We start from the raw sequence: 25,782 nt of genomic DNA on the forward strand, positions 1-25,782 counted from the left end.
GTGACGGCAGAACAGCATGCGGAGCTCCTAGTGAGAGACGCCTTCGTCACGGGGACCAGGTCAGTGTATGTGCACCAGCGGCTGCTGGAAAAAGCTGATCTTACCTTATGTTCGGTGATCGAGCTGGCCGACACACTGGAGGCCGCTCTGCACAACTCTGAGGCTCTCCAGGCACGCGATCCCCCAATAGCCTCGTGGGCGCCGCAGACCCCGCAACCCGCCGGCGAATCGACCTCGGCTGCTGCCAGTCGCAAGTCCGCGAAGTGCTACTTCTGCGGACTCGAGAAGCACCCCCGGAAACGCTGCCCAGCCGGAGAAGCTACCTGCTCCAGCTGCGGAAAGAAGGGCCACTTCGCCAAGGTCTGTAAGTCAAAACTGCAAGCCAGATCGAGCAGCGCCGCATGCGAGACATGGGGATCACCATCTTGCCTGCTGCCATCTTGGTCTGCACCACCTTCCACCGCCTACGACCAACAGGCGCTCACGAGGCACTCAACCGCGCCGGACCAAGACAGTAACTCAACCCTGGCCTCTGTGACCCTCGACCAAAGTGCTCCCCACCAGCTCGCAAGGTCAATGATGGACATCCTGGTGGAGGGGCGCAGGACAAGCTGCCTGTTTGACATGGGCAGCACGGAGAGTTTTATGCACTCGGACACGGTGCAGCATTGCGGACTCGTGATACGGCCGGTAAGTCAGAGGGTCGCCATGGCTTCCGGGTCGCGTACAACAGACATCCGGGGGGGGTTGTGTAGCAACGCTAGTGGTGCAGGGCACAGAATATCGAGACTTTATGTTACTGGTCATGCCTCAACTGTGTGCCCCTGTGCTATTGGGGCTCGACTTCCAGAGCCACCTGAAAAGCGTGACAATGGAGTATGATGGGCCCCTCCCACTAATTACTGTCGTAAATCCTCAGTTTTGTAGGAATACGTCACATAGCCCGCTACTGACCACCCCCACACACAGACCCGCACATCCCACCCAACACCATGCCAACAGCCGCACTACCGACGCCACTTATGGCCTCTCCACCCTCAAGATCCCTCCCCCACCGCTGTTCACCAACCTGACCCCCGACTGTAAACCTGTGGCAACTAAAAGCAGGAGGTACAGCGCGGGGGACAGAGCTTTCATTAAGTCGGAGGTGCAGCGGCTGCTCAGGGAGGGGGTCATTGAGGCAAGCACAAGTCCTTGGAGGGCGCAGGTAGTCGTTGTTCAGAACGGGGAGAAGAATAGGATGGTCATGGACTATAGCCAGACCATCAATAGGTTCACGCAGCTCGACGCATACTCTCTACCCCGCATCGCGGATATGGTCAATCAGATAGCACAGTACAAGGTGTACTCAACCATAGACCTAAAATCTATTTACCATCAGCTCCCTATCTGCCAGGAGGACCGCCCTTACATCGCCTTCAAGGCGGACGGCAGGCTTTATCACTTCCTGCGCGTCCCCTTTGGTGTCACGAATGGTGTATCTGTCTTCCAGAGGGCAATGGACCGGATGATGGACCAGTGCCAACTGAAGACCACGTTCCCATATCTGGATAACATCACGATCTGTGGTCACGACCAGCAGGATCACGACAACAACCTCCAAAAATTTCTCCAAGCGGCCAAAGCTTTCAATCTCACCTATAACAAGGACAAATGTGTCTTCGGGACCACCCGACTTGCTAACCTTGGGTGTGTCGTGGAGAATGGAGTCATTGGCCCTGACCCCGACTGTATGCGCCCTCTGTTGGAACTCCCTCTTCCCAACACCCTCAGAGCCCCCAAAAGGTGCCTGGGCTTCTTTTCATATTACATCCAATGGGTCCTTAACTACGCAGACAAGGCCCGGCCCCTAGTCAAATCCACCACATTCCCCCTCTCAGCCGAGGCCCGCGCGGCCTTCAGCCGCATAAAAGGAGATATTGCCAAAGCAGCAATGCATGTGGTAGATGAGTCCATTCCCTTCCAAGTGGAGAGTGACGCCTCCGACTTTGCACTGGCTGCTACCTCAACCAGGCGGGGAGACCAGTGGCGTTCTTCTCCCGTACCCTTCAAGGCCCTGAAATTCAGCACTCCACGGTGGAGAAAGAGGCCCAGGCCATAGTGGAAGCTATTAGGCACTGGAGGCACTATCTCACCGGCAAAAGGTTCACCCTGCTAACTGACCAGCGCTCAGTCGCATTCATGTTTAGTAACCAACAGCGGGGCAAAATCAAAAATGATAAAATTCTGAGGTGGAGAATCGAACCCTCCACTTTCAACTATGACATCACGTACAGGCCTGGGAAGCTCGACGAGCCGTCTGATGCCCTATCCCTGGGAACGTGCGCCAGCACGCAGATCGACCAGCTATACGCCCTACATGTAGATTTTTGCCACCCGGTGGTCACCCGGCTTTTCCACTTCGTGAAAGCCTGGAACCTGCCTTACTCCCTTGAGGAGATCAGGACGATGACCAGGGACTGCCAAGTCTGCGCAGAGTGCAAACCGCACTTCTACCGACCCGAAAAGGCACCACTCATCAAGGCCACCCGCCCCTTTGAGCGACTGAGTGTTGACTTTAAGGGCCCCCTTCCCTCCACCGACCGCAATGTGTACTTTCTTAATGTTATCGACGAGTACTCGCGGTTCCCCTTTGCCATCCCCTGCCCCGATACCACTACCACATCAGTTATAAAAGCCCTGCGCAAGCTCTTCACTCTGTTCGGATACCCATGCTATATCCGCAGTGACAGAGGGTCCTCGTTTATGAGTGACGAGCTGCGCCAATACGTGCTGGCTAGGGGAATTGCAACTAGTAGGACCACGAGCTATAATCCCCGGGGGAATGGACAGGTGGAGAAGGAGAATGGCACAGTGTGGAAAGCCACACTCTTAGCCCTCAGGTCAAAGGGACTGCCGGTCTCCTGCTGGCAGGAGGTCCTTCCCGAGGCACTCCACTCCATCTGCTCCCTGTTATGCACGGCCACCAATGCCACCCCTCATGAGCGGCTCTTTTCTTTTCCCAGAAAATCGACCACTGGAACCACCCTACCAACTTGGCTGATGTCCCCAGGGCCAGTGCTGCTCTGGAAACATGCGAGGAGCAATAAATACTCCCCGATGGTCGAGAGGTTTCACTTACTTCATGTGAACCCCCAGTATGCCTATGTGGTTTTACCTGATGGGCGGGAGGACACAGTCTCCATCCGCGACCTGGAGCCCGCAGGAGCACCGGGCCCCTACCCTGAACACTCCGTGGTGACTGTTAGCCCCGTACCCACCGATGTATGTACTCACGAGACACCGAGCACTCCAAGCCCTACACAGACACCACACGACACTCCCATACCGGGCGCGACGCACACGCACGAGGGATTACCGACGCCTAACGTGCTGACAACTCAAGTCAGGCTGGAACCAGCACAACCGCCGTCGCTGACGCAATCACCACTGGTGCTACGTGGATCACAGCGACGGACTTGACCGCTTGATAGACTTAACCTGTAAATATACTTCTTGTAAATATTGTCAGTCACTTCACCCCGCGGGACTCTTTTTAAAAAAAGGAGGGGTGAATGTGGTAAACCATATATATGTTGTAATTGGGTTACCTGTCTGGACACGCCCCTCTGCTGACTGCCCCCGTGGCTCCTCCCACAGATTCCTGAATAAAGGTGATTTCGCCTTGCCCCTCCTCCTCAGTTCAGGGGCAGACACTCAGCATGCTGGAGGTCACATTTTACTGCGAATAAAAGCCTTTCAGTATTTACTCTACTTCCAGTCTTTTGGAGTTATTGATGGTGCATCATCGGTGGTTTCTCATCTTCATCACCCAAACATGAAACTCTCCTTCTGTCTATCTTAGAACGTTACAGCACTGTTAGCCATGGTGGATTTAAAATATGAAAGAAAATGTCGAACTCGAGAGGGTTAAGGACAGTGGAAGCAGGCAGATCAATTGTCTTTGGAAACAATACTTGGAGATGGAAGCTGCCATTTTGTGGAACTGTTTTATGTCCTCCATTTTGTGAGATGAAGTTGTTTTGCTTTCTGTGTTTTAAAGTTGACACAATGACGCTTGAGGTAATTTGCTGAACTAGAGCTCTTTCCAAAGAAGTTGTTTGTGAGGTATTTTTTGATATAATATAACAAGCAGGTTTGTGAAAGTCAGTGTTGGTGCCTGCCTGGAATGATTTGAGCTGGTTACTGAAGAGAACATAGAGCCATAAATTACCCACTCTCAGTTACTGGGAAGAGGGCAATAAATGGATGCTGTCCTGGAGTAGAGCCAATAAAAAGGTGTCAAAGGTCAATCATAAGAGACATTTAAGATAATTAAATGAGCTTTGATTAATTATGAGTTGCGTAGTGAGTTTCCTGACCCAGTTCCATTGACAAATGGTCAACAACATAGTACAGCCTCTTCAACCATGTGGGAGGGAGGGGTTAGATTGATCTTAGAGTTGGTTGTGCCAACCCTTTAACCTACGCTAAGATCAATCTAACCTGTCTCTCCCACATTGCACTACAATTTTCTTTAATCAATATACCTATCTAAAAGTACCTTAAATGTCTCTTATATATCTACCGCTACCACCACCCCTGGCAGTATGCAGCTACCACTGTCTTGTGAGATGTGAAAAAACTATATCTGACATCCTCCCCATACTTTTCCTCAAACACCTTAAAGTTATGCCTGCAGATATCCTGTCCTACCTTTCCAGGATTTTAAACGCATCCATCATCATGCTCCATTCTTCTGATAGGACAGGCCACAGTGTTTTGATTTGTCCTTTGTTACCTCATGCCAGGAAGCATCCGCGATATCAGTGTGTGGGAATGAACATACAAGCCTGGTGCAAGTCTCTCCAAGTGATTTAGAAGGAAGTTGACAAAGATGTAGATAAATGCAATGAAGTTACTACCTTTGATTGATTGCTGCAAAATACATAAACATTTTGTTAATCCACTGTAAACAGATCAAGGAAAGAAACTACATTGCCAAATCCCATATGTTTCAGGCTATTGAAAGTCAGCCTCCCATATTCAGTCATGTGTGACATAGAACATTGTAACACCAAACCGAATAAATCTAATTATCCCTAAATCCAAATTTAAATTTAAAATATTCTAATTATTCCTAAATTCTAATTAATCCTGTCCCTCTTCCGCACACACTGACTACATCCCTCCCTACTTTGCATATTCGTGCTCCTGTATAAGACAGTCTCTTAATCATCCCTGTTCTATCTTCCTATACCACCACACCTAGTAGAGTATTCCAGGCCACCACTTTCCATGGAAAAACTTCCCCGGTATATCCCCTTTCTGCTTTCCCCCTTTTGTCTTATATACATTGATACCATTCAGCCTTCCAATTGATCTTTTCCAGTCTTTTCCCATGTTCCAAGTTGCAATGCCAACAGCACCATCGTAGATAGTAGCAGGCCCTCAGTGTTATTTCTCACAGTACTCTCAATTTGGAGTGCTTAGAAGATGTCCTTGGTGATTACTGATCCTTAAAGACCACCTGCTGTTGCCATTAGATAGACTTTTCCATTTGACTTACTCAGCAGCTTGTAAACTTTGACTTCCTCCAGTGTTGAACACCAAGAACTGAATGCTGAACACCCAGCAAAATTATTGACTCTCGCTTTATTTCAATGTTCTATTGAAAAGTAAAAATCGCCCTGTTCTTCTGGATATTAACAGACTGGAACATTTTCATGTTGTTCTGCTCGTTAAATATGACTTTTGAGAAGATGCCATTTAAATGAAATGTGGAAAGGATGTGAGATTTGTTTTTTTTGTCTTCAGAAGGGAATGAGCCTAGGATCTATTGCACAGCTGGAAGAGCCAAGGTAATAACAATTTTCATTTCATTGAATTATCTTTTTCATCCATTTCCATTTTAAAGTGAATTATTGCTGTGATATAATATAATTGCTGTGCTGTAATATAATCCCTTTTGTAAACAACTTTAAAAGAAGTCGGGCTCCCCTTTGCTGAATGTACTTTACATTATTGTATTGCTTTACACAGTAATGACGTAGATGATATTCTTTTGTGTCACTTTCTGAATGTACTGTCACCCAACCTTAATTAGTTTTGTTTCCTTCAACGATGCTTAACATGCACTGAAGAACAGTAACCATACATCAAAAAATATCTACCTTTCCAGCCGGGTGGCAGCTATTCCAATAGCTCGGCATTCCCAAATTTTCCAACTATTTGCAAATCCTAGAGATTGTTATCTGAACTCTGGTAATGGACAGTCACCAGCTTAACCTTCCAGAAGGTTTTGAGTTCAGATATAACTCTCCAGACATGAACACTCATTGCAGATTGTCACTTCAGTAGAGTCCTAACAATGTATAGCAGTGTTCTGTCTTTCAGATGACATATTATCATAAGGCCTTGTCCACTCTCTCAAGTCATGGTACTGTTTCAAAGATAATCAATGATGTATTATTCTCCCTTGTACCCAGACCAAGGGGATAGAATGAAGAGGCATGAAAATCATTGTAAAAGTTTACTTAACCTTGCTGAGAGCACAATAGGATTCAGTTCTGGTCACCACGTTTTAGAGCAAACAGACAAGACAAACTAGTGAAGGTGCAGAAATGTTAGAGTCTACACATCAGGAGAGAATGAACACTTCCCTCTTGAGAAAGGAAGGCTGACAGATGATAGTGCAGGTCTTTAAATTAAGAAACACCTTGAAAGAGTGGATAGTGACAGAATGTTTCCACTTTGCAGAAGGGCATAGGACAGACACTGTCACTATAGTGCTTCGAAAAATCATGCCGGGTAGTCAGGAGAATTTTTTTTTATATGTCAAGACAAATTTTATTCATAATAGAAGAATGCCTTTACATTCTTCCATTCATAGTCAATGCTTTCAGTACTGTTCTATTACCTCCCCACTCATCAATAGCACTGTTGCCACCGATGTGCCCTCCCCACCCCCATCCCCCACCGGGGTGATATACTAATACAGTAATTAAGGGTCTCCTCATCCAACCCAGCCATACCCTCTCAAGCAGCGGAAGAACTGTGCTCTTTCCTGACCGAGACCAGAACTGCTCCATAAGCTTTGAGTATAAGGTGTATGTTAGAGCAATTTGGTTAGCTGCACTCTCCACTTTCCTACCACAGCCCCTTTCAGACACTGAATCAGCTCCTTTCGCAAGGCTCAGAGCAAATTGATTATCAAATTACGTAGACGTCATCAACAACTCTAAGATTCATTTTCTTGCAGGTGTTCACAGTAGATTAATACTCAACAGGATCAATGAAAAACTACACACAAAGATTTACAAACAACCAATGTGCAAAAGGCAAACTATGCAAACACAAAAAAACAAATAATAATAATAAAAATAACAATAATAATAATGATAATAATAAATAGTAAGTCACTAATTCAGAGGATTTGTTAATTGGAACACCTCAGGACCAAGTGAATAAAGACCTTCGTATTCACCAAATCTCTGGTTTCCCCAGTGATTTACTCCAGTCAGAACACTTCTCAAGAGGAAAAGCATTTTTGAACAGAGGGTGGGGTGGTAGTGGAGACAAATTCAGTGGTTAACTTCACTCATCACAATACTGTACTGATTCCATAACCTATGAACTCATTTTCAAAGACTCTTAGTCCATTGGTTAATCAGGGCAGACGCTTATTCGGGACAACTCTTAAGGGACAAAAACTAATTAAGAAAATAGCTGGGATTCTCTTCACTTATTTGGGACACCATGCTGCTTAATTGGGATAGGAGAATGTTGCTGAATAGTTTCTAACTAGCCACAGTTGCAAGCACTTGTGTAGCTATTAGACATTTACACCGTCCCTAGAGCAATTAGTTTTTAAATAGTGTCTGTTGCATGTGTTTCTGTTCAAAAAGCAATGATTTTTGTCACTGATAATTTGTAAGAAATAAGCAATAAGATCATTCAAAACTGTTTTGCTCACTGCAGTTTCAAGGATTCAGGTTTGAAGATGCCAGAAACGGCCAGAAGTAAAAATGTAACAATTTCACTACTTACCACAAGTTAGGACCTACGAAGAATTTTAAGGTATCGACAATCATCTTGAATGCTACAATGAAAATGAAGATTTGAACAATGCATTCATTGAAAGCATTGTATGAACTGTTAGGGAGTATTCTGAAGTTATGTGGCTATAACAGATTTTAATTCAAACAAGAGCCAGTCTTCATTTCTGATTGTAAGTATAAGTAGGTTCAGGAATCTTACAATTAGTCTTCAGTTTTTATTGTAAATTGCAAGCAGTAAAATGTAGTTAAAAGCACACAGAGTAAGAGATACGGTGTGCAAAATGGTGACAATGATACATTTGCATTTGTATAAATCAAACATTAGGACAATGGGGTTGTGTTACTTGCCCTGCATCAACTATGGGTTTAAGGAATTTGCACCATTGCAAATGTAAATAAGGTCAGAGAAATGTCCCAGACAAGGTATATGAACATTCAGAGGTGTCTGGAAATTGTAGGTACGCAATTTGAAGGAAGCATTGTCAACCAAAAATATTGAGCTTAATGGTGTCATTGTAACTATTGAAACTGTATGAATCACCCGCAGTTACCATTGATCTTAAGGGTATAAAATGTGATGTGCTTTGAGATTATGAGCCTCTACGGACAGTGCCTCCAGAATGATGCCTGCTTGTTGTGATGATTAAAGACGTCTATATCACCAGCTTCAGGTTCTCTCCAATGACTTTAATTACAGTCACAAAATTTGGGGGCTCATATTGGATACACTTGTGGCCCACTTCGTGGCCAGTGACTTCAGCAATCTAAGGAAGGAAGTATTTTTTAAAGTATAGCACCAAAATTAAATCTGTTTAGGTCAACAACCACAGCAGCACAGAGTATCAAATGACATGGCAGAGAGCTGAACTGGTAGATATAAAAGTGAAATATGTGTGTTTCTGTGTTTTGTATAAGCGACCAGCTACCAGACAGTACTGGGTTTTTGTTGAGACAAGACCACCGGTTGCGAAAGGTGGTTACTGACCCATTTGGGATGCCAGACAGTGTGTGCACTCATTGGTGGGCAACGGATTAAGTTTACTAAGCTTAATGGTTAATGGTTACTAAGAACACTTGAGTAGTGTGGGAGATACCATTCGGCATGCCAGAGGCAGTGTATATGCTCACTCGGGGAATTGTTTGTGTGTGGGAAAACCTGAGAATGAAAGCCCAAGACAGGTGATAATGCAGAGGTGTTTAACTTTCTACATGAAAAGGATACAGCAACATCATGGGCTCAATTATGAAGAGGGGAGAACTCACAGAGTATGTACTCCATAAACTTGAGAATGTTGAACAGGGAATGGGCTAAGCTTGGTGGGTTAAGACCTGGAGCCCAGAGGAACATTGGCCGTGGTGGAAGAGCTAATCAAAGAGGAAGGGAGATCAAGCAGAAAGCATTTTATGTCATGTATATTTGTGAGAAAGAACCAAGTGTCAGGAATCACATTATGTACAAATAGTAGAATTACAGAAGGAGATGGATGAATACAAAGAACAGTGAGACAGTGTACAGGCCGAGCTGGACAGATTGAAAGAACAGTTGGAACACTTACAGAAAGAGAGAGACGTGGGCGAGAACCAGGCAGAACAATTAGAACGATACAAGAATGAATTAGTCAGGAATCTGGGCAGACTGAGAGGTAAGTTCGATAAGGCCCAACAGGTGGGTGCTCACTGGGCAACAGCCATGGAAATAATCAGTGAGGAATGTGATGAGGTACATTGGGAAAGGCTAGACCAAGGAGTTGACAAGTGGAAAAGTACCCACAAACAGGAGAGGTTATACCCAGCACTGCCTGTTGGAGTGGCACCTGTAAAGACTAGACAGGCTCAGAATCCTGATGATGCCAGCCAGCCACTCACATTCATCACCATCATTAAAAGCCCTTCACCTCAGGGGAAATGCAGAGCATTCTGTCTGAGTTACCTTCACTTAGAGTTGTGTGTGTGTGGCAATGCAGAATTTTGGTGTAAGTTAGAAGAAGTGATCAAAGTCCCCCACTTGCATCCTGAAGTCACACACGTATTGGTTGAAGCTAAATGCTTTAAGCAACACATGAGCATACATGCACCATCTGCCATCCCAAATGTCCCAGTCTGGCCATGTGGACTCCAGGTTAAGGTAATGGAAATGTGATTGTCTCTATTCTGGATATCAGACACCAACATTTCAGAAAGAAATTGGAATTTGTGGAAACACTTCTGATTGTGTACCGTCCCAGCGAGGCAGCCAGTGGAAACACTGGACTCAGGTTAAACCCTATGACTCACCTTCTTATCGCCCTCACAGACAGAACAAGGAATCAAGTCCACCCATTAATAGTGTCATTACAGAGAATCTGAGTGATGAACGCCAGTCACATTTGACCGCATCTGATTAAGGTAGACCCACAGATGAAAGAGAATGGAAGTTTAAGGTATAACGGAAGCTATACTTTGTAATGAAGGCTGGTTCTTGGAGGTAGATGATTTGTTGTATAGATCAGAATAGAAAGATGTTGGGAGAAATTAGGTGGGAAGGGATCAGAGTTAAGGCCGAGACATCAAGTTCCACAGCCTCGATGGCAAGGCAGACTGAGAAAGAGAGAAGAAATTGCACATAGTGTTGGAAAATAGCCACACTAGCTGAATGGGGAGTGAACACAAATAAGCTGGGTCCTTCCAGTGGTTGGGCCAGCAATCAAAAGGACAGTCCAGGATGGGGGTGCCAACGGAGTGAGGTCCTTGCAGCTATTCGAGTAGAGCCACCCCCAAACCCTCCTCAAAATCAATCAAAGCGACTGGTTGTCAAGTTCATTCTTATCATCTTTTGTCATGGCATGGAATGTGAACCTGAAACCAGGTTAATTTGCTGTGACCCTGCCCACAGGGGAACTACTGATAGTTTTAGCTGTCAGTAATTGAAGGGATGAAGAGGAAGTGATCAAATTTCTGGAATGTTTTATTGCCATCTCTGCACCATCTTGTAGAGAGCCAATTAGGATCATTGGGTAGGGTAGATGTTGGTCCACATAGCGACATGATAGGTTAGTAACTGGGGAGGGGATCTGAAGGGCAGAGCATTTTCACTGCCCCATTTATTTAGATCCCCCTTAGGATCAGAACACGAAGGCAGTCCATTTTCTGCACTGGGTATCTGTGCTGATTCTGTCCATTTACAGCCAGTCTAAAGAACACAGCAACATACACTGGATGAATTCCTCTAATGATAATTGTTATGAACTAATACAGTTTTATATTACTGTATAGTGTCCTTATTTTGTTCTTTATTTCATTTTAACACATCTGTTACTCAGTTAAACAGTAGTTTGTCTTTTTTATATGTCAGCTAATTGGGTCAGCTGCTTAGTTATTAGGTCAAAATGTCCGTTTGAATGTCCGTTTGCATCCGTTTGGGTCACCCGGAGAAATCGGCAGTAGCAGGACATTGCATACATAGTGACCACAGGATTGACTTTGACAGCAAGAACTATGTGCTGTGCCAATGGTTTTTGTGACCGCCTGGTGAGGGAAACCATTGAACTCAGACTAGAGAATAAGAATTTCAACAAAGATGAAGGTCTCGCTCTAAGTAAGAACTGGAATATGATTTTAAACAAGGTGGGACAGCGGAAACCTGATTGGTTGAAAACTAACCAATCAAGGGGGAGGGACATGGGAGTTGAGTATATATACCACCGGACCAGACATGCCCAGGCTTCATCTGAGATAAAGATGGCAGAGTTTGACATCAAAAAATTGACAGCTGGACTCGGCTGGAAGCCCGAGAAGAGTTTATGTGTTCGGAACATATGGTCTACACGCAGAGATGAGTAGAGATGCATAAAACTGGCGACCTGTAAAATGTGCTGTACATTATTGCTGCTGCTTGAGGTTGTTTCTGATTTTCAGTTGACCTGATGTGAGATGTTTTTACCTGTAGAGAGTCAATGAGAAAACATCATAAACCCAACAGTGAAACTCACTCTGGCGCTAATGGCTCATATCAAGTTCCAGAAAACATCTTCTTTGATTCAATCATGCGTCATTACAACACTTTCAATAGCTGAATGCTCTCACTCCTTATATCCACAGGAAGAAGAGTAATTGCTATTAATAAGAAAAATGTAATGCACTAAACAGAAATAAACAATATGAAATTAAAAATCCATTTTCTAAAACCTCACTTGCTCTGTTTAAAATGTTTTGCTATTATTGATAGCACTCTAATGCATGTTATGAAACATGTTCGACCATTCTCTATTTTTATTTTAGATTTTCAGCATCTGCAGCGTTTGCCTCAGAGATGATTTGTATCTCGCTGATTTGTCTTTTCAAATTTTTTTTTATTTATCTTCCATTTTCTTCTGGACAGATCGATTGATTAGCCACCCTTTGTTTGTCTGCACCACAACTACGGCATACCTGGGGGCACATGACAAGATAGGCCAAAGCCAGCATGATTTCCTGAAAGGAAGATCCTGCCTGACAAACCTACTGCAATTCTTTGAGGAAATTACAAGCAGGGTAGACAAAGGAGATGCAGTAAACGTGGAGTACTTGCATTTTCAGAAGGCCTTTGACAAGGTGCCGCACATGAGGCTGCTTAACAAGATAAGAGCCCATGGAGTTACAGGGAAGTTACTAGCATGGGTGGAGCATTAACTGATGGGCAGGAAACAAAGCATGGGAATAAAGGGATCCTATTCTGGCTGGCTGCCGGTTACCAGTGGAGTTCCACAGGGGTCGGTGTTGGGACCGTTACTTTTTACGAGGTATGTCAATGATTTGGACTACGGTATTAAGGGATTTGTGGCTAAATTTATCACTGATACAAAGATAGGTGGAGGAGCGGGTAGTGTTGAGGAAACAAAGAGCCTGCAGAGAGATTTAGATAGTTTAGGGGAATGGGCAAAGAAGTGGCAAATGAAATACAATGTTGGAAAGTGTCTGGTCATGCACTTTAGTGGAAGAAATAAACGGGCAGACTATTATTTAGATGGGGAGAGAATTCAAAATGCAGAGATGCAAAGAGACTTGGGAGTCCTTGTGCAAGATACCCTAAAGTTTAACCTCCAGCTTGAGTCGATGGTGAAGAAGGCGAATGCAATGTTGGCATTCATTTCTGGAGGTATAGAATATAAGAGCCAGGATGTGATGTTGAGGCTCTATAAGACACTCGTGAGACCACACTTGGAGTATTGTGTGCAGTTTTGGGCTCCTTATACATGGACACTTCTGTGACACAGGTGACACCAGCCGGATGTGGCAGGGAATTAAAGCTCTGACAGACTACAAGATCAGGCAGAAAACTGATGACAGCAACGCCTCTCTTCCAGACAGGCTTAACAATTTCTTTGCATGCTTTGAAGCATCAAACACTACAGCAAGGGGGAGAGCCAGTCCCCTTTTAGCATCCGACCAGCCGGCTCCAATCATTGATCCAGAGCAAACACGGAGGACCCTTGCCAGGGTCAACCCACAAAAAGCGGGAGGTCCCGACAACATCCCTGGACGCGTGCTCAAGGAATGTGCTGATGTATTAGCTGATGTCCTGACAGACATTTTCAACATCTCCCTCAGTCAAGCCATTGTCCCAAGATGTTTCAAAACCTCCACAATCATCCCTGTAGCAAAGAAATCAGTTGTAGCCTGTCTGAATGATTACCGTCCCGTTGCCCTGACCCCCATAGTAATGAAATGTTTTGAACGGCTTGTCAAGCCTCATATCAGAGCCAGCCTCCCCTCATCGCTGGATCCTCTGCAGTTTGCTTATCGTCCAAATCGCTCTACGGAGGATGCAATATCCACCACACTGCACACAGTTCTCTCTCACTTGGACAACAAAGACACTTATGCCAGAATCCTGTACATTGATTTCAGTTCAGCGTTCAATACCATCATCCCGCAGAGACTAGTGGAGAAACTGTCGCTGCTTGGCCTTAACACTGCCATGTGTCGCTGGATTCTGGATTTCTTGACAGAGAGACCACAGTCAGTCCATGTTGGTAGGAACATCTCTGACTCCATCACACTGAACACTGGATCGCCACAAGGCTGTGTGCTTAGCCCATTGCTGTTTACACTGCTAACACATGACTGTGCAGCCAGATTCAAGGAGAACCTGATCATTAAATTTGCTGACGATACCACAGTGGTGGGGCTCATCAGCAAAAATGATGAAACAATGTACAGGGAGGAGGTCAAACTCCTAGAAAGCTGGTGCAGTGATAACAACTTGATGCTTAATGTCACCAAAACCAAGGAGATGATCGTTGATTTCAGACGGTCTCAGCCTGAGCACACACCCCTCAGCATCAGCGGCTCCATGGTGGAGAGAGTGGAAAACATCAAGTTCCTTGGGGTGCAGATCTCGGACAATCTCACCTGGTCCAGGAATACCACTGGGATTGTGAAATGGGCCCAGCAAAGATTGCACTTTCTGAGGAAGCTTAAACAAGCATCACTCCCCACTAACATCTTAACTACATTCTACAGAGGCGTGGTTGAGAGTGTGCTGACCTTTTGCATCACAACCTGGTACTCCAGCTGCAGTGCTGTCGACAAAAAAGCCTTGCAGAGGGTGGTTAGGGGAGCAGAGAAGATTATTGGGGTCTCCCTACCTTCTGTCCAAGACCTCTTTCAGAGTCGATGCCTCCAGAAGACACGGTACATCATTAAAGACTCCTCACACCCTCTCCATGAGCTGTTTGTTCTTCTGCCATCAGGCAAACGTTACAGGAGCATCAAAACTAAAACCACAGGGCTACTAAACAGCTTCCTCCCACAGGCAGTCAGGCTGCTAAATAGCTGCTCCACCTGACTCTGCTTTGGACACTTTTAACTTGCACTGGACACTTATAACTTGATTTTAACTGACATGTGGCTGTTGAGTTTTACTATTTATTGTTATGTTTATTATTTAGTGTAGCGTTTGTTATGTTATGATTGAACTGCTCCTGGGAAACGCTGTCTCATTCTGCCCTGCACAGCTGATGTACGGTTAGAATGACAATAAGGTTTTTTGAATCTTTTTTTTATTTTAGAAAGGATATACTGACATTGGACAGGGTTCAGAAAAGATTCATGAGAATGATTCCGGGAATGAGAGGGTTATCATATGAGGACCGTCTGGCATCTCTTGGGCTGTATTCCCTGGATTCAGGAGAATGAGGGGGGATCTCATACTACTACTACTACGTCGACTCAGGCCTAGGAGGCAAGGATCTCATAGAAACATTCCAAATATTAAAAGGCCTGAACAGATTAGAGATGGCAAAGTTATTTCCCATAGTAGGGGATTCTAGGACAAGAGGGCACAACTTCAGGATTGAAGGATATCCATTTGGAACTGAGCTACAGAGAAATTACTTTCATCAGAGGGTGATAAACCTGTGGGGTTTGTTGCCATGAGCGGCTGTGGAAGCCAAGTCATTGGGTGCATTTAAGACAGAGATAGATAGGTTTTGATTAGCCAGGGCATCAATAGGGATGGGATGAAAGCAGGAGAGTGGGGATGACTGGATGAAGTGGATCAGCCCATGACTGAATGGCGGAGCAGACTCAATGGGCCGAATGGTCTACTTCTGCTCCTAAATCTTATGGTCTAACTTAAGGTTGCACAGTCTGTCTTCGCCTCTACAGACAATACCTCAGCAATGAGCAAAGGGTGGAAACTCACACAGCACAAGGGTCACTTGCAGAGACCAGTGAACATGCCAGAAGACAACCATGTCCATCCCATGGGGTTTTCCCAATCCACACGGCAATGGCAGGAGACCAGAGCATTGCAAGCAGGACCCAGAATAGCAGTCCTGATTTACCAGGTAGATCTTTGACTCTCTAGATTTCCTCTGGCTCCCATGTACTCCTGCAGCAGGACTTCTAGAAGGATTATTGTCAGGATGTTTTATTTAAACAGCATGGAAGCAAGCTGTTCAGTCTACCAAGTCCATACTTACCATAAAGTACTCATTTGCACAAATCCCATTTATTCTGCCCACATTTTTTGCTATTTCTACCACTTACCAACACCCCAGGGGTGAGTTACAGCCATTAATGAACCTACCACACTGTAAAACTTTGTTATATGGAAGGAAACCAAGGCATCCAGAGGAGACCCCACTAAGCCACAGCGAGAACTTGCAAACTCCACACTGACAGCTCCCAACATTAGGACTGAACTCAGCTCACCGGAGCCTTGAAAGCAGCAGCCCTACAAGGTGCCGCTGCCCTACCCACAACTGCCTGCTGAGTTCCAGTGACAACACCTGGACCTGGACCATTTGTTATTCTGAACTTCAGCAGCCGACAGGAGATTTCCTTTCCACCTGCCTGGTTAAGCTGATTGGCTACCCATTGTCCTCAAAGTGGCTGATGGCCACCGTGCTTCCAGCAACATTAAATGGGGGCACAAAAGGGCCGAGGAGTAGGCATTCTGATGGGTATTTCGATATTCCAAGGGAGGACTGGAATCATGCCTATCAGTGCCATTTCAAAATGGTGCCTTATCAACATTTGTGTGTGAGTGACCATTATGACGATGCACTTCCAGCCTTTAAAGTAACAATCAAAGGTGGATCATACGAGGGTTGGAAGGTCTGACCTAAAGGCAACAGCTTCAGAATATGGGCTCATGGGTAGTATTCCTCATTAACTGTAGCTGGTAGCATTGAGGATCTGTTGAAAATAGGGAAAGGAACTTGGTTGCCACAAAGTGCCCAAGCAACCATGGCTATGGCTATATGGCTATATATATATGTATGTGTGTGTGTGTGTGTGTGTGTGTGTGTGTTCCAGAAAATATGAGGCACAAGTATTGAACACACTTGAGAGCATTTTAATAATCTCACCAGTTCAGGGAATTGGAATCCATCCTATCATTAACTGACAATAGGGGACATCCTACTCTAATCCACACCACTCCTTAATCTATCTTGTCCAAAGCCCATGCCATTGCATCACTCTTCGCACCCTGTCTCCTGGGAACAGGTCCATGTTTATTCCTGTCTGCATAAAAATACGTCACACCACAGCACAGGCCCTTCAGTCCAGGAGAGTGATGCAATGGCGTGGGCTTCAGACACGATAGATTGAGGAGTGGTGTGGATGTTGTGGTATTTTTTTAACCTACTCTAAAACCAATCCAACCCTCCCCTCCTATTTATCTTCTCAACTTCCCCACTCACATTCCTGTGCAATGCCTCTCTTCACAGTGGATACTCACCCACCTATCGAGTCAATGCAGAGGAAAAGTAATGCAGAAGACGCAGAGCAGTCAATATGTGGGATTTCAGTATCTTTGAAGCTGAGGAAATGGGAATCCCGCAGCTACCAATTGACACAATTAAACATCAGGACCAAAATGGCATGTAACAGTCAATGACCACAATTGCAGAATGCTTATCTTGCCAGAATTAACTTATGTTTTCATTAAATTATTAATCATAGAATCATGGGGCGATGCAGAATGGAAATAGGCCCTTTGGCTCAGTAAGTCCATGCTGGCTATCAAGCACCCATTTATAATAACCCTACATTAATCCCATTGTTACAGGGCACTTATAATCAGTGCCTCATAGTAAGACCAACAATCAGTTCTTTCTCACCCTACTGATGATGTTGGCAAAAATTATGTGGGATCACTAAAATGCTGTGATTAGTATCTTGTTGAGTTTTAACAAAGAAACAACATTTCTGAAATGGAGCATGATGTGCAACTGTTCCTATGTATAAAAAGCTCAGGGCATCAAGGGCAAATTTCCAGCCCTAAGAGTCCAAATGGCTCACAGGAGCCTGGGGGCAAGTATGCAATTTAGGCAGTAATGATGACATTCATCAATGCAATAGAGATTCCAACAGATTTATCAGGCAAGACATCCCCTTCAGAAAACCATGCTGACGTTGACTTACTTTATCATGCAAATTCAAGAACTCCAAAATCTCATCCTTAGTAATGGGCTCCAACATCGTCTGACCACTGAAGTCAGGCTAAATGGCCTATAATTTCCTTTCTTCTGCCTCCGTCCCTTCTTAAAGAGTGGAGTGACAATTTTGCAGTTTTCCAGTCTTCCAGACCCATTCCAGATTGTAGTGATTTTTGAAAGATCATTACTAATGCCTCTTTCAGTCCATCTGATCCATGTGACTTATCTATCTTCAGACCTATCAGCATCCCAAACACCTACTCCTTAGTACTAACAACTATACTCACTTCTGGCCCCTGATACTCAAATTTCTGACATACTGCTAGTGTCTTCCACAGTGAAGACTGGCACAGATTACTTATTAAGTTTGTACCCTCATCCCTTCGTTCCCCATTGCTACACCTCTCCAGTGTCATTTTCCAGCATTCCAATATCCATTCTCGCCTCTCTTTTACTCTTGAGAAGTCTGAAAAAATGTTTTTTTTTAGTTGCCTTCTGTTGGTTGTTAAAAACTTCTCAACCCTCTAACTTCCCAAAAATATTTGTTATATTACATGCCCTCTCTTTTGTTTTTATGCTGTCTTTGACTTCCCTTTGTCACCCACAGTTCCCTCATCCTCACTTTAGAATATATTTTTATCTGTAGCATGTATCTCTCTTGCAGCTTCCAAATTGCCCCAGACACTCCAGCCATTGCTGTTCTGCTGCTATCCCTGTTGGTGTTTCCTTCCAATCAACTTTGGCCAGCTCAGCTCTCATGTAATTCCCTTTTCTCCATTGTAAGACTGATAGATCTGACTTTATCTTTTTCATCTCAACATGCAGGGTGGGAGGAGGGAATATCAACTCAGACCATGAGAGGCCTGCGTCAGGCATTTTCATGCCTTACAAAGCACAGATTGGAAGTCTGTGTGGGGCACCACTTCTCGCACAGACACTAGAGCAATGTGTGATTAAGTGCCTTGCTCAAGGACACAAACACGCTGCCACAGCTCAGGCTCGAACTAGCGACCTTCAGATCACTAGACGAGTGCCTTAACCACTTGGACACGTGCCCAACATGCAGAATGAATTTTTTCATATTATGATCAATGTCTCCCAAGTGTTCCTTTACCTTAAGCTCCCTAATCAAATCTGGTTTATTACACAATGTCAAATCCACTTTTGCCTTTGCAATTGTGGGCTCAACCACAAGCTGCTCTAAAAAGTCATCTCATATGCATTCTACAAATTCCCTCTCTTGAGATCCAGCACCAACCTGATTTTTTCCAATCTACCTGCATATTGAAATCCCCTATTACTACTGTAGCATTGTCCTTATTACATGACTTTTCTAGTTTCCATTGAAATTTATATCCCACATCCTGGCTACTGTTTACAGGCCCTATTTAACTCCCATCAGGATCTTGTAGTTTCTTAACTCTGCTTACAAGGATTCTACATCTCTTGATCCTATGTCAACTCTTTCTAAGGATTTGATTTCAATTTTTACCAACAGAACCACCCTAATCCTCTGCCTACCTACCTGTCCTTTTGATAAAAGAGTATCTTTGCATTTTAAGCTCCTAACCATGATCTTCTTTCAGTCACGATTCAGTGATGCCCAAAACGTCATGCCTGCCAATCTCTATCTATGCTACAAGATCATCTATCTTATTCCATCTACTGTATGCATTCAGATATAAAACCCTCAGTCCTGTATTCATCGCCCTTTTCAATTTTGCCCCATGGTAAACCACCTCTCTCACTGACTAAATTTAGCTCTATCATCTACCTGTCCATCCTCACAGTCCCACTACACACTGTGTCAACTTGTATACCAACTGCCTCATCCTCAGCCCTATCACTCTAGTTCCCATCCCCCTCCAGCTTAGTTTAAACCCTCCCCAACAGCTCTAGCAAACCTGCCTGCAAGGATATTGGTCCCCCTTGGGTTCAAGTGTAACCCGTCCTTTTTGTAGAGGTCATACCTTCCCCAGAAAAGAGCCTAATGATCCAGAAATCTGAAACCCCGTCCCCTGCACCAATTCCTCAGCCACTCACTCATCTCTACCATCATCCTGTTCCTGCCGTGACTAGCACGTGTCACAGTGAGCAATCCAAATATTTCTACCTTGGAGGTCCTCTTCTTCAGCATTTTCCCTAACTCCCTCTGTGAAGGACCTCTACCCCCTTTCTACCTATGTCTTTGGTGTCAACATGCACCATGACCTCTGGCTGCTCACCCGCCCTCTTCTGCAGCCGCAATACGAATTCAGTTGCAGTATGAATGCCTGCAACTCCATTCTCAGCAGCAGCAATGGAGTAGCTCCTACATTAGAATTACGAATAATGGAGCCAAGTTAGAAATGAAACAACCTTGACCTGAAGCAGTTAATACACATTTTATTTCTGTCTCCTAGGATACTGCACAGGCTGCTGAGTGTTTCCAGTGTTCCTGGAATTTCAGAATTCCAAAATTTTCACTTTTTTTCATTTGTGTTCATGATGAAGAGCCTGTTTGCCTCAAATTTAACCACTGTCTTAAATTTAACCTGATAGCTGAAAGAAGGTTATATCTCCTGAAAGGAGTGATTGTTTCCTCTATAATTACCTACCCTCTTCATGATCCTTGTGATTAACCCGCTCAGATTTCTAATGTCTCACTCACCCTTTACTTGTACTCCAGATTCCAATCTAGTTCCAAACCTTGCCCCAGCCCTCGATCTTTCCCTGCCCCAGACCTTCTTCTGCAACCCCAGTCCCAGGCTCTGAATCAGGCTGGTCATTCTCCTCTGACCTCTCTCATTAGCCCACAGAACTACCACTCATTGGATTTTTTTTGTTGTTTTTTCCACTGCTCTCTGTAAACTTTAGAGATTGTTGTGCATAAAATCAGCAGTTTCTGAGATATTCAAACCACTCCGTTTGACATCAACGACCATTCCAAGGTCAACGTCAGTTAGATCACATTCCTTCCCCATTCTGAAGTTTGGTCTGAACACTAACTGATCCTCTTGACCATGTCTGCATGTTTTTTATGATCTTTTATCTCTGATCCCCCATTAGGCAATGATCTTCTCTCCTCAGAGCATGGTTACACTCCACCTTGCTCTCAAAGAGAGGGTTGTGAGTCAAAACAGAAACAAAAAATATCATTGTTACATTAGGAGGACTTCAGTGGTATCAAATCTTCCACAAAATTGCCCTTTGCTACATTTAATCTCCAATATAAAACAGGTTCCATAATATTATTTCACTGTAACATCTACACAAAACGCTGCAGGAAACCAGACCAGCAGTATCCATGGAAAAGAGTAAACAGTTGACACTTTTGGCTGAGACCCTTCTTCAAGACAACTCATCAATCTGAATATTATCCCATTACATTGTTGAGTTCTGCTTAATGGTTGCCACAACCTTTGTACGCATCATTCAAAGCAGACATTGCAGATATCCCCAGCCTGCACTGTAACATTTCTTCCTGCTACAAGTAGATGCAAAGAATGGTGAACTGTTCCAGGATAATGATTCCACATTCCAGATGGTACACCCCCTATCTAACTTGGCCACAGCAGGCTTTAATGCTGTCAATGATCTGTTATGTTGAAGAACAGCAGATGTTAATTCGGTGGAGTGCTTCTGGCTATTAATCAGGACTTTACAATCCGAAGTTTCAGTGAACACTGTAAGCAGCAAGAGAGTTGAAAACAAATTTCCAAGAGATTCAGTGCTGGATTTTTCTGACGCTCAGACTTCTTAGATTCCAGCAATGCCTGGGAAACCCAGATATATACTTGGTGTCCACTTTATTAGGATCTTCTGTACCTAATAAAGTTGTCACTGAGTATACGTTTGTCGTCTGCTACTGAAGCCCATCCACTTCATGCTTCGACATGTTGTGAGTTCAGAGATGCTCTTCTGCACACCGTTGTTGAGTTACCGTCACCTTCCCATTAGCTTGAACCAAACTGGCCATAACCCTCTGACTTCTCTCCTTAACAAGATTAGTTTGCCCACAGAACTACCACTCAGCGGATGTTTTTATTTGGTTTTTTTGCACCACGCTCTGTAAACTAGAGACTGTTTTGTGTGAAAATCCCAGGAGATCAGCAGTTTCTGAGACACTCAAACCACCCCATCTGGCACCAGCAATTATTCCAGGGTCAAAATCACCTAGATAACAGATCTTCTCCATTCTGAAGTTTATTCTGAACAATAACTGATCCTCTTGACCAGGGGTCAGCAACCTTTTTGCCTCTGTGGGCCGGATCGTGTATTAATGAGTGGATTGTGGGCCAGATAAATGCCATAAAAAACATGAAAAATGGGAATTATCCATTTAAATACACCTAGTTAAGTTTTGCCTCAAATTAATGAATAACGCATGCCAGAAAATCATTTGTGCTTAACCAAGGACGCCAATTAGTAATCAAAGAACTCAGTTTAGTTGCAATTTATTTCAATCAAGGCATCTTTTGAATCTATTAAAAAGACACAAACCTTTAAACATAAAACGTATGAACATGATGCATTAAATGGTAGTAAATTAAGTATAATAAGAAAGAAAATTTTAATGCAAACAGTCGATAAATCAGTGTGAAACTTGATGCTGTTTGTTGCTTGAAAGCTTCTCAGTATTGGGTGTCAGACTTGTTGATGCCAAGAGCAAGACGTTATCCAGATGGCCATCTTGTTCTCAAATGGTTCTTGGTGTGCTTCATTTTTGAAAATAATTACTCACACAGATAAGTATTGCCAAACAATGATGCCATCTTTTTTGCATGGTCCACTAAGTTGGGATACTTCCCACTTGGATGAATATATTTTCTATAGAAATCAAGCACTGACACATCTTCAGAATGAAATTTCAATCCAATATGTTGTCATACTGCATCTCAGTCAATTCCATTTGAAAAATTTCTGATGCAGTGTCCACTTCCACATCAAATGGAGTAGCTTGAACTGATTTGCATGCAAGTGAAAATCAGCAAAATGAGATGAAAACTCTTTTCTCAATTCTTGGACCATATTCACAAAAATGCCTGGATTTTGTGCTTTACGTTTTTGAAAAATGGGAAAATGTGCACAATTTCCTTTTTGAAGCCGGTACTCCCACAATTGCAGCTTTCTTTCAAAGGCCACAATATGACCACACATCTCATGTATCAGCTGTCTTTTTCCTTGAAGTTGTAAATTCAAGTTATTTAAATGAGATGTAATGTCCACAAGAAATGCCAAGGTTGCAAGCCAATCAGGATCACAAAAATGTGAAGCATCCTGATTTTTGCTTTCAAGGAATATTGCCACCTCTTCATGCAATGCAAATATTCTTTCCAGCATTGACCCTCGGCTAAGCCAGCGTACATTGCAGAAATAAGCCAGGTCCCTATATTCTGCTTCTATATCCAAAAAAAACTGCTGAAGCTAGCAATGACTCAATCCACGAGAAAGGATCAGATTCACTGCCTTCACAACAATGTCCATAACATCCTTTAATTTCAAAGACTTAGCACATATGCCTCTTGATGGATAATGCAATGAATTTTAACCAGTTTCCGTGCGATTCCATGGTTTTCCATTTGTTCTTGCAGCAATGCAATGATGCCTTTTTTCTGTCCCACCATTGCTGGTGCCCCATCAGTTGTGATGCCAATTAGCTTCGATACATTAAGTTTCATTTCTGAAATAATTTTCAACAAAGCTTCAAAAATGTCTGCTCCAGTAACCATGAACAGGAATTAATTGAATAAACTCTTCAAAAATTTGAAAAGTTGAGGTCACTTCTCACACAAACTCTTCAAGTCGAGCGGTGTCTCTCAAATCTGTGCTCTCATCAAGCGCAATTGAAAAAAATTGCAATTTGTTGCAGGCATCCCTTAAACAACTTTTAACACCTGCTGACATTTCTTCAACTCACCGTGTGATCGTTCTTGCTGACAGGCTGATAGATGCAAGTAAGGATTTCTTTTCAGGACAAACAATATCCACCACTGTCAGTAAACATACTTTCACAAACTCTCCATCTGTAAAAGGCTTCATCTTTTCTGCAATACGTTTTGAGACTTCATAGCCGGCACAGGTATTTCCTTCATTTTCACTGCTTTTCTTGGCAAAAAATTACGCTCGTTTTCCGAAACTAGCCTTCATTTGCTCAACTTCATCTTTCCTTGCTTGCCCAGTAAACTTGTTAAAATTTCCACTATGGCTGGTCTCGTAATGTCGCCTGATATTTGCCACCTTCTTCACAGCAACATTTTCTAGGCAAATGAGACAAACTGGTTTCCCAGCTTGCTCGATGAAGAAGTAATCTAGTGTCGAAGTGACTGGGAAATTTCGGCACGCAGTGTCTACCTGCCTGCATTTTGCATTCATTGCCATTGGAATTTTCTTCTTTGATTTTATTTCGAAAGCAAGTTATTCAACAAGTATCGTAGCACATGTAAATATCTGGATATTTAGCATGTGGCCAAATGATTAAGGCATTGGACTAGCGATCTGAAGGTCGTGAGTTCGATCCCCAGCTGAGGCAGCGTGTTGTGTCCTTGATCAAGGGGCTTAACCAGACATTGCTCTGCGACGACACTGGTGCCAAGCTGTATCGGCCCTTGCCCTTCCTTTGGACAACATCGGTGTCGTGGAGAGGGGAGACTTGCAGCATGGGCAACTGCCGGTCTTCCACACAACCTTGCCCAGGCCTGCGCCCTGGAGAGTGAAGGATTTCCAGGTGCAGATCCATGGTCTTGCTAACGGATGCCTTTATTATTTATTATTTTCTTGTTAAAACACAGTGACACTGTTTCTGTTCACAAATCTGAACGATCCCATCTGAAAACCTGTGCGTGCACGGGGAGTATTTAATACATATTAGTAAGGTAGTCTGCCTTCCCATCATTCGTATATATCAGTGTTTGGTTTGGAACAAAACGGAACCTGGGGCCAGTGTAACAAGATGCCATGCATGTCCATCAGTGTGGTCACGTGAAACACTCAGAATAAGGAAAAATCGCTTGTGGACCAGGTAAGCATAGTATCCCAATATTCGCTCATGGGCCATAGGTTGCCTACCCCTGCTCTTGATCATGTCTGCATGCTTTTATGCATCGAGTTGCTGCCACATGATTGGCTGGTTAGATATCTGTATCAACGTGCCAGTGTACAGGTGTACCTAATAAAGTGGCCACTGAGTGCATCTGCAGGCCATCAGCTTTTTAATCCAGGACTGTGGTTACATTTCCAGATTTTATAACTATTCCGCATTTCAGTTTAATCATAGCTTTATCACTAAGTCTACCATGCAATACGGCTTTTGATATATCATACCAAACACAGTGGTTCATTGAGGGTTACTGCGTTCAAGAAAGAATGACATATTCATAGCTCTACCTGTGTTTACTTGCTTATTTAAGATGCGACATAAAGGAAGCCATAGTCAGTGCTCTGCTGTTGATTGGATACTGTGGCTTGAAGTATAGCAAGATCTGGGGAGAGGGAATCAGCCTATTCTGGCTAGAGCACTGCCAATTGCAGGTGTTGTATAAAACCCAAATGATACAAGCAGATTCAGTATTCTCTGTGTATGCAGAATGTATCTCATTAGTGCCACAGTCCCAGGGGAGGAACAGAATGCAACAATATGGTGAAATGTGAGAAGAGGGCGGTGACTTGTCTCTGGTGGTGTAATATTTTTTAGCCGACTATTAACAATAACGACATCTCACACCAAGGACAATGTAGAAACCTTGTAGGAATATTCTCTTCCGAAGCTGACAGAGGTTTTTAATAGATGTGTGCTTGCCGTGTATAACCAGGGTTCAGAGAGAATATTGACAAGTATCTGGCCCACTGCGGAAGAG

The 25,782-nt window shown here is 43.9% G+C and overlaps 1 protein-coding gene across 1 annotated transcript in view; it reads left to right on the forward strand.

The window, feature by feature from the left end:
* The first annotated feature begins 410 nt into the window (after positions 1–410).
* The window catches only part of LOC140209609 (transmembrane channel-like protein 3), a 102,165-nt gene continuing 76,793 nt past the window's right edge, over positions 411–25,782 (forward strand). The window contains exons 1-2 of the mRNA XM_072277879.1: positions 411–514; positions 2,277–2,361. Coding sequence (XP_072133980.1) covers positions 411–514; positions 2,277–2,361 — 189 coding nt within the window. The remainder of the gene's footprint in view (positions 515–2,276; positions 2,362–25,782) is intronic.

Source organism: Mobula birostris, chromosome 14, assembly GCF_030028105.1.
Source record: "Mobula birostris isolate sMobBir1 chromosome 14, sMobBir1.hap1, whole genome shotgun sequence".
NCBI classification, from domain to species: domain Eukaryota; kingdom Metazoa; phylum Chordata; class Chondrichthyes; order Myliobatiformes; family Myliobatidae; genus Mobula; species Mobula birostris.